We start from the raw sequence: 9,457 nt of genomic DNA on the forward strand, positions 1-9,457 counted from the left end.
CAGCTCTTTGGGGGGAAAGCGGTTATTTTTTTTTTAATCCTGACCTGCAGTTGAGCTCAGTTTCTCCTGAAAGGATAAACCCACCTTCTGAAGCGAGCTAAGAAAAGGAACAGACAAATTTGGTACGTTCAAGTCTTATTTAAGGATCAATTTTTCCCAAAATACTGTCATCTGTTACACAGGTGAGAAGACAAACTTTATACAAGGCTTTGGCTTTCCTTTCCCTTCAGAGGTGAAGGTGCATGTGCAAATAGTGTCACTCTCGTGGGGGATACGATTCAAACCACGAGGTGACATCTCAAAATGAGGGACTAACGGTGCCCAGAACACTTTGGTGTGACAGCAGAGGGACCAGCCTGTCCTGGGCACGGGGCTGGACGGATGAGATGTTACCTGCACCGGGACAGTCAGAGGTAAGCAGCAGCGCAGGCAGCAGTTCATCACCCTTTCAAGATTTTGCATCAAAATGAGGACGTAAATGCCAGAAACCATCCAGGAAATAAGTCCAATCCCATGCAAACAGGATTTCGGGTGAAGGGAAGGAGAGGCTAAACGTGGAGCTTCGTCCTCGCACCGACTGGAGCACAAAACTCACCGTGGAAAGAGTTCAGGAAAACAAAAGCTGGTCGAACACCGAGAGGAATCTGCTCAAATCCTTGTCTGAGGACGGTGCTGAATCCCATGGGGACGGCCCCGTATGGCTTACTGGAACAGCTCCTGCTCCCGGTGGGTATGGAACTGATGCCCCCGCGCTCTCTCTTCACCTCATGCCTTGTTTCCAGGTTTATTCTCCCAAAAGCAGCTCCGCAGCACCTCTTCCGCACCACATCTCAGAAAAAGCAAGTGTCGGAGACGTGTTGCAACACAAGAAGTCCTTCTGCCAAAGGCAGGAGAAGCACGCCCTCGTTTCATTAAGTTCATTTAGCAGTCCTGCTTCTTCATCCTGGTCAGCAGCAGGTAAGGGGATGCTCTGTAGTCCCGCAGAGGGCTGCGGAGTGAAGCAGAGAAAAGCAGGGATCGCTCAGAAACCTTCCCACACCTCTTTTTCTAAAAAAGGCTGCGATCTGATTCCTTCCCCCAAGGCCTGGCTCAGCTCTCCCAAACCTCCCCGGGCAGAGGCACTCACTCTGTCAGGACGGCTTTTGAAACTTTCGTCTTGGGCTGGCCGGACCAGAGCGCCACTTTGTCTTTTAGCTCTTTATTCTGCAGGGGGAAAAAAAAAACACAATATGTAATGCAAATAAATCACAGCCAGGCGCTGCCCCCAGCTCAGCAGCACTCCAGAGCCATCCCTGCTTTTTGCTGCCCTCTCTCCTGATGTTTCCCCACCTGAGAAACAAGAGGATTTCAGGGGACCACTGCTGATCTCTCAGCTTAATGCCCCTTCCTCCTTCCTGACCTTACCTGAGTCTCAAGCGCCGTCACCTTTTCGGTCAGGTCTTCTATTTTCTTGTCCTGGATTTTGAGTTCTTCGTTCAATTCCTCCGCCTAGGAGTTAGGAAAGGAAGGCTGTAAGGGATCCGAAACACGAAAAACGAGCAAAACCACGGCATTAAGCGTCCTGCCACACCAGGGGACTTGCAGGCACTTCTTTCACCAAATTAAAACTGAAGCTAATTGATTGCCCAACTTAGAAGACAATTTCCGTGTCACATTTTCCTTGGTTTGCCTCGTGCTGGTGAGGGCTGTTCATGACAGCGTGTTTACAGCCCGAGCTTGCCCCATCCACCCCAATAACCCCATTTTGGGGGCGATGGAGGCCTCTGCATCCCCCATCCTGGGCCTTACCTCCTGGATGACGCGGCGCAGGCTCTGGTGCTGCGCCCCGATCAGGCGCTGCAGGTGGCCGATCTGCTCCCGCAGCGTGGCGATGTCCTGCTGCACCGCCAGGCACCTGGGGACAGGAGCAAGGAGGGGAGCACGAGTTTAGCACTGAGCAGAGCAAATAAACCCATAAAATAAAGCCCTAAAATAAGCCAGACTGCGTGTGTCAGGCCCACTGCCAACCCCAATCCCTGTTGAGCGTGAAGCTCATCAATAACTCCACAGGCTGAATTTGCAAACGAGTTCATAAGCAATAAAACATCATCTGATATATTAAAAAATATATCAAAAAAAATAAAAAATAGTAAGGGGGGGGCTGCAGAGGCTCTGGGAGCCCCACGGGGTGGGTAGGGAGCAATACCCTCCAAAAGTCACCCCCAGAAACAAGGGGAGCGCTGCACCCCGTGCGTTTAGTCACCGTTTGCTGTCTTCGTTCCTCGACATCATCTGCAGAAGCATCTTTTCATAGGACGTTTTCTTTTCCATCAGCGTTTTCTTCTCCTAAGGAAATAAAAACAGTTTTATGAGAACGGTATTACACAGCCTGTCGTTTCTTTACCAAGAGACATTCGGCTTCCGGTCCAACCGCTATCCAGCCCCCAAAAATTCAGCGATAGCCACCTACAGCAACCTCAGCTCCAGGTGTAGGTACAGAAACCTGACCTCTTTAAACCAACCCGGAAAGGGATGGCAGCGTGCTGACTTACCATGAGAAAATTCACTCTTAAAACAACAGTTTTTGCCTTTATTTAATCAGCAAAAACCTCGGGTCTTCTGAGTGGCCACGCTTAGCCACCAGAAGGTACCACAAAAGTGCTACATCCGACTCCATTTACAGGATGTTTTTTTTTTTTTTACCAGAAGGCCACCAATCCTTCAAAAATACTTTTTCCACCACTTGCCAAACCTCGTGGTTTTGCCTCCCACCTCCTCCATCCTGCGCACGCGCTGCTCCATGGCCGCGATGCGGGCGCACCTCTCCTCCATGGCGCCGGCGAGCTGCGTGGCCTTCTCCTCCTGCTGCTGCAGCTTTCCTTCCTGCTCCCGACTGTGGGCCTGAAAATGAGGAGGGCACAGGACCCCGCTGAGATTTTGGGGGCTCAGAATACCTTCCTGGACCAGCTCGGTGTCTGAGCAGGACCGTCGTGCCCCCTCCCAGGGAGATCCGTACCTGTATTTGCTGCTTCTCCTTCTCCTGAGTTTTGTGAAGTTCTTCGGAGCGAGCCTGGTAGCTCTCGTAGAGTTTTTGGGAGGCAGCCCGGAGAGCCTGCACGCCCGCTTCTCTCGTGGCTTCCAGCTAGAAAGGGGGAATTTCACAATAATTATATAAAGATATAATCAATTTTCACTATTTTCCCTTGTCAAAAAGCAGGTTTGATATGAATTTCATCATCTGGTAGAGCAGAGCAGCTCACACCAGCCAGAGAAGCGAGGCAGCTCTGCCTCTTCCCCCCCAAAAACTGTTGTCCCCCGTGCCACGAGGCACAGGAGAAACCTTGGGAAGCCCCCAGCACGTACCTTGATCCGCAGCAGCTGGTTCTCCCTGCTGACCAGCAGCAGCTGCTGCTCCGTTTCCCTCATCTTCGCTGACACGGGGCTGCAGCTCGAGCCCCAGCCGCTGCTCCTGGGCTCTGCGCTCCTGCCCGGCACCGGAGGGTGCTGCTAGAAGGGAACAAACAGGGAAAGAAGGGTTAAGGGATCAGAAAAACAGATGACTGAGCCCCTAAAACAGGCTGGTTTCTTGTCATCACCCCTTTCCTTTTCCCGGCATTGCAGAGCAGCCAGCTCTACCAAGGGCCAGCAGAGCAGTGCAGCTCCCCAGGGCTTCATATTTTAAAGCCTCAGCACATCAGTCCTAATAAACAGCAGCCTTCTGCTCCCCCCATTGTTACTCTGCAAGAATAATTTGCTTTTAGATGATCGCCTAGGGCAGGTGAGGCCGCATACACACACGTTAGCAACTACTGTCCACCTCTCCACTCTGAGACCCGGTTTGTGCAGGAAACACGACCCGCAGCCGCTCAGATTTCTGCCAGAACTCGCTGGCATTTTGCACAGCCTTTCTTCCTTTCCTCCCAGTTCGTTTGTTAAAAATAAACCCCTAAAAACAAAGGGCTGCCTGGGCATTTCAAAGAGCTCAAACACCATAAATCACTTTCTGTTCGCCTCTTTTCTTCCCACCTCCTTCCTCACCTGAGCAGAAAAAGGGATAAGCGTTTTAAAGAACTTGTTGTGATCGATTATTTCTTAATGAGCAGAGTTTTGGCCCACTCCTTCACACACCCTTCGTGATTTAATGTCACCACCACCGAATATATCCTTTTTTGCAGTGAGGCTGGATCCTTTTATCCTTTTATTTTCATCATTTTATCCTTTTATTTTCATCAGCTCCCACCTTGCTCTGCTGCTGTCACCTGTGAAGCACAAGGCACCCATCCTAAACACCTCCTTATCGCAAAGCGTCCCCAGCTCTGCCTCGCAAGAGCCCTGAATTTGGGTGGGGACGGCGCATCAACGCCTCTTGCAACAACCCTAAATGAGGGGTGGAAAACCCTGGGTTTCAGAGTGGTTGACCCCAGACAGCGCGTGCTGTAATTAAAGCAGCGCTGCGGAGAAAATCATATTTCTAGTAAACAGCCGCGCGTGGTCGGGATCTTCTCTTTCGGCAGCTATCACGATTGCTCACCGTGCTGCCAAGCAAAGGAGGGAACAAAACAACAAAACAACGCTTCACAAATACCTTTTTCACATACTCAGCTTCTTCGGTGAGCTCGGCGCAGGAGGAGCCGTACAGGACGTAGCTCCCCTCCGAGCCCCGGTCTTCCCGCATCACTTCTTCAGTGAGCAGCAGGGTGGTGGTCACGATGCGTGCGTTCCTCTGACCTGTAGAAGGGCAAGAAGAGGGGCTTGGCTCCTTAATTTAATGCAGCGAGGCCATTCCTCCACCCCATTTAATTCCATTTCGGCTTCAGGGGCGTGCTGGAGGCATTGCAAGCTTAAAGAAACGAAGACTGAGAACCACATAAAAATAAAATGTAGGCACTTCCTTTTATTTTTTCTTTTTATAGATGGGAAAATAAATGAATTCGCACATTATTCTCATTGAGGATCTCACCGACTTCTCGCTAGCAACCTAAACCTCAATCCTACATCATTTCAGAAAACTCTTGGCTGGAGACTCCGAGCAGAAAACGTGCCAATGCCTCGCACACGCCTGCAATTCGACACGGGGCAAAACAAAACTTTTGCCACTCGTCTGAGAAGTTTATCCACCAAAAGCAATTACAGCCAGCAGAGCGGTCTCACCGCCAATTAGAGCAAGCCCAGGGGACTGATAACCCGTCCTGCTCAGATGCGAGGAGCAGCACAAAGCAGGAACAACATCGTAATTCTCAGGAGAGGGGTGGGAGCAAAACTACCTACAGGAACGGATGGGAGACAGCAGATAAAGCTTCTTCTTCCCGTGTCACGCACCGAGAGGAAGGTCCCAGCCACCTCGGTTCTGCTTCTCTTGTACAATGGTGACATCCAGTGTCAGCTGCTTTCCTCTGAAAGGAGCCTGAATTGCTCCAGCTCCCTGTTTCCAGCCTGTCCCAGCAAGCTTACAGGTGGCCATCAGGCAAGCTGGTTTTTAAACGAGCCCCTTTGAAGCATCTGGAACTAATTAAAGCTCGCACAGGAGATTAATCAAACCACTCAGCGTGGTGGTGGACAGGCTCAAAACAAAAAGTGGTCGGGTTTTACAAACCTTGCAGATCATTTACAATAAAAGTTCACTGAAAAATACATTTATTTAAAGACACTGGAGTTCAAGGTCTTAGCTCCCGCGGGTTAAGTCACTGAGAGCCATCCCCGCACGGTTTGCTGCAGGCAAACCCTCGTGTGCATTGAGTCATCCCAGCACAGAGTGTTGCAGCACTACCAGGAAGCTCACTCAGGCTAGCCCATTTCTTAATTAACCCGTTTTCTAGTAAAATATAATTAGGCAACTCGAAATATTTATTGCTGCGGTGGCGGAGGAATCGCGTTCCCACAAGGAGCTGTTTGCACAACCGCCCCGCTGCAGACCTTCCCCTTCTTCTGTTAACCTGTGTCCCAGCCGGACAATACAGAAAACTAAATCATAAATCAGCCATAAATAAGCATAAAAAAAAAATGATGTTAAACAAAGAGCTCCCTTTCTGGCTGTAATTTTCACGGGACTGGCAAGGAGGAGCTGGAGATCCAGACGCAACCCTCAGGGCTTTGACCTCAAGCGAGCACACGGAAGAGGTTTCCATAGCTCCAGAGGATGGTTCCCTGCTGGCACAAAGTCATTTCTCGCTCTGGGGCTGCTGTTTTCCTCCTGGCTACCAGCTCGCCCCACACAGGGGCACCCCACACCAGTCTCCCTCCAGCCTGGGGGGTTCAGCCTGAAGCCTCCAGGTCCCATCCCCTGGGGGTGAGTGGGGTGGAAATGCCTTTTAGCCCCAAAGAAGCGGTGGTAGGAGAAATAAAGAATGGGCAAAGCCCCACAAGGTGGCCTGAAGGTCCCCAGCACAGTCCTGGTTTGTCGGGGATTTGGGGCAGGTCTTTGCCATAAACCCCAAATCTGGGTCTTTGCCCCGAGCGCCTTTCCAGGCGGGGCAACGGGACCAGCAACAAAACGAAGGCAGGGCTGGAGCCCTTCTAATCAGAATTAACACATTTCCTTGCAACTATTGGGGATATTGGGGTAAAAAACCCCGTGCCAGCCTCCGGCAGAGCCCTGTACCCCAACACCCGGTCTCTCCCTGCCCATGCTCCCCAGGAGCTGCCAGGTAAACAACCACGGCGCTCGTCCCAGAGAACAGGGATTTAGCCACCATTCCTCCCCCTTTTCATGCCTGTGCCTGCAGGAGCTGCTTGCTGTGGCTGCTCTCAGCGCTGTTTAACAACCCCTTGCTAGAAAATACACCAAAACACGAAACAAAAGCACCTTTGGGTGCTCCCCCCCCGGGGCTCGGGCAGGCTGCGGTGCCCCCAGCACCCACCCAGCGGGTCCCCCACTCTTCCTCCTTCTCCTCCTCTTCCTCCTCCTCCTTCTCTGCCTCCTTCTCCTCTTCCTCAGCCTCCTGCCCCCCCAAACCCTTCTCCCCCCGTTCCCTCAGCCTCACCTGCGGACATGGCTCGGCCCCGGCCGCCGGGGAGCCCCGAGCACGGCCCCGAGCCCCGCCCGGCCCCGCCTCAGCCCGGCCCGGTTTGGGTCGGAGCCTCCAGCCCCACAGCCCTCACAGCCCTCCCCCTAGAAAGTTCCCCCTCTGGAGCTGCAGGGGTAGAGGGTAAAATGGGAACGGAGGGAGAAAAACGTGTCATAAAAGTGCTACAAACACAGCAGCCCTGTCAGCAGGTCCGCCCCACAGCAAGCCCTCCATGTCCGTAACCCCAAAATCCACCGTTTTGCACCCAGTTTTCTCGTCCCGGCAGTGTTTTGAAGCTGAGGCTGTGTGGCACAGCTGCTGGGCACCCACCCACCACCATAGTGTCCCCACACACTGCTGTCCCCTCATGGTGTCCCCACACGCTGTTGTCCCCTCATGGTGTCCCCTCATGGTGTCCCCCTGCACTGTTGGGACCCCAGCGTTGTCCCGGGCCGAAGGCCAGAAGCTGCTGGCCCCGGCGAGCTGTCTGTTCTCTGGGAGGCCAAGGGGGTTGTCTTATTAATTATAATCAGAAATAATAAGAATAATAAAGCATTACTCTTTTCTTCTGCCTGGGACGTGCTGCTCCTTTCTCGCCTTCAGGTGTGAGGTGTGGGACAAAGTCGGGCTGGTCCCAGCCCCGTTTGGAGAGCAAACAGTGACGAGGCAGCGCCCAGCTCCAAAGTCTCCTCTCCCCAGCAAGGTGAGAGGCTGAGCACACCCCAAAACCACCCCGAGCCCAGTTAGCACCCAGCACATCCCCCAGGACTGCTCCTTCCTCAGCTCTGGAAACTCAAATCTCTAAAACGGGGGCACAAGAAGAGGTTTTTCGTCTCCTACCCACCCACCGGTGGTTAATCTTTAGTCCCCCGTGAGCCTTGGAGCTGGCTCCAGCTGTGTTTAGCAGCCCAGGACAGCAGAGTCCAGGTGATTTCATTTCCCCTCACTGCTTACGGCAGGGGAGGCAAAATGCAGCTTGGCGTGGCCTTGAGGCTGCGTATCAAATAGTTTGCAAACACCTCTGTGCTTTCCCCCAGGAAGTCTCTGAGGGTGTAAGATTTGCTAAATCATTTGCTAGCGTTGACACGGGGTGATGCCTGAAGACCTCTATTAACGGGGAGACGTTTCGAGGTGACTTACGGGGTACTGCAGGAGCTGCCAGCCCAGCTATCAGCACGCTGCAGGGCTCCACACAGCCTTGTGTAAGCTTCACGTGTAGCACCCACATGGCAGGGGAGGCCGATGAGCCACGGGAATTTAGGTTAGCGATTCGGACTTGCCCTGGGATTCATCATTCCTCCCCGCCGCATCCTGTTTTGATTCAGCCACAGGTTCGTATGGGGTGTGCAGGGAGCTGAGCCTGTGACGGGAAGGTCTCCCAGCCCCTGGAGCTTGTTCAGTTACTCATCCTCGTACTGTCATTATTCAAATATCTCCGTTTCACCTCCACAAAAGCACAGTTATATCCACAAACTCGTTCAAAAGAGAACGGAGAAAATTATTATGTCACTACGGGTTTTCCCACCAAACTTCCATTGTGGGCTTTGCCGAGTAAAGCATTAAGATCATTCGCAAATGTTGAGGTCTGGAGCAAAGCCTGTTGAATAATATGGAAAGAAATTTTATATATATCCCTGAAGGAGGATTACTTATTTTTATTTCTCTATTGAAAACATAAGCAGTAATGCAGCTGCATCACTCATACTCTGGAAGCACGATGGCTCTTTCATTCTGCATTTTCAGGAGCTTTCAGGCAGGAGAAAGCCAGAAAGGAGCACAAAATACCCAAATCCCGTGCAGAAATGCCATTTCGTGGAGCTGGCTCCTGAGCTGCCCGCGGAAATGCCATCCTCTCCTCGTCCCAGCTCTGGCCGCTCCTGCCCATGAACCCCGTGGGTGTAACCGCAGGTTTGCCAGCAGACACGGTGAGCATTCAGTCAGCAATTTCCCTGGTGGGAGGATCGCTGATTAGCGAGGCAAAGTGCATTCCTCGCTGGAAACCCGTCCGATCCCACTCAGGTTTTTCCGGTCACAGCGCACGGCCGGCAGTCCCCGTGCTGCCCCCACTGATGCTCGGCCCCATAGCTCGCCTTGCCCTTGGCTGCTCGCAGCTCCCACACCGCCTGCACCCCAAATCCCTTACCCGAAGCCAGCCTTCATGCCAAAGCTGAGGAAGATGAAAGATGAGGATTTAGAAATTTTAATAAAGACCCAAAGTTCCTTCAAGCCAAGTTCACCCTACAAAACCAGCCTTTTTTTTTTTTGACAGCTTTTGAGCCACTCTCCACAGACAAACACGGCAAGGAGTTACTCAAACAAAGCCTTAACGCTGGGATTTCTAGATAAGAAGCGCAGATTATGTCCTGGCTCTGCCAGGCCCAGCGGCTCAACGAGAGCCGTGAGTCATCTGTCTGCTGCCTGCCGGGAAGCACGCAGCCAAGGTGTGTTCGAGCCATCTCGATGTGATGTCAAAC

At 52.4% G+C, this 9,457-nt stretch overlaps 1 protein-coding gene across 6 annotated transcripts; it reads right to left on the reverse strand.

The window, feature by feature from the left end:
- Nucleotides 1-118: 118 nt before the first annotated feature.
- Nucleotides 119-7,784, reverse strand: CCDC68 (coiled-coil domain containing 68). 6 transcript variants are annotated; one of them, XM_068665047.1, is made up of 10 exons: nucleotides 7,543-7,784; nucleotides 4,565-4,707; nucleotides 3,343-3,486; nucleotides 2,996-3,121; nucleotides 2,752-2,880; nucleotides 2,243-2,325; nucleotides 1,789-1,894; nucleotides 1,405-1,488; nucleotides 1,127-1,203; nucleotides 119-988 (listed from the first exon to the last, which is right to left on the reverse strand). In XM_068665047.1, the coding sequence occupies exons 2-10, from the start codon at nucleotides 4,652-4,654 to the stop codon at nucleotides 922-924; spliced, it is 906 nt and encodes a 301-aa protein (XP_068521148.1). In that variant the 5' UTR covers nucleotides 4,655-4,707; nucleotides 7,543-7,784; the 3' UTR covers nucleotides 119-921. The 6 variants fall into 6 exon arrangements, with proteins under 6 accessions (XP_068521148.1, XP_068521146.1, XP_068521144.1 ...); XM_068665045.1 differs by lacking the exon at nucleotides 7,543-7,784 and adding an exon at nucleotides 6,960-7,106; XM_068665043.1 differs by lacking the exon at nucleotides 7,543-7,784 and adding an exon at nucleotides 5,299-6,741 and having other exon boundaries at nucleotides 3,343-3,483.
- Between the last annotated feature and the right edge of the window lie 1,673 nt (nucleotides 7,785-9,457).

Source organism: Anas acuta, chromosome W (genome assembly GCF_963932015.1).
Source record: "Anas acuta chromosome W, bAnaAcu1.1, whole genome shotgun sequence".
Lineage (NCBI taxonomy): Eukaryota > Metazoa > Chordata > Aves > Anseriformes > Anatidae > Anas > Anas acuta.

Excerpts from the sequence above, each read along its gene's own strand:
- CCDC68 (XM_068665041.1), bottom strand. The coding sequence starts at position 5,440 with ATGGCCACCTGTAAGCTTGCTGGGACAGGCTGGAAACAGGGAGCTGGA. Across the intron at positions 1,895-2,242 it reads AGGAACGAAGACAGCAAACG|GTGCCTGGCGGTGCAGCAGG; the intron begins GTGACTAAACGC and ends TCCTGTCCCCAG. Across the intron at positions 989-1,126 it reads TCAAAAGCCGTCCTGACAGA|CCCTCTGCGGGACTACAGAG; the intron begins GTGAGTGCCTCT and ends TTCACTCCGCAG.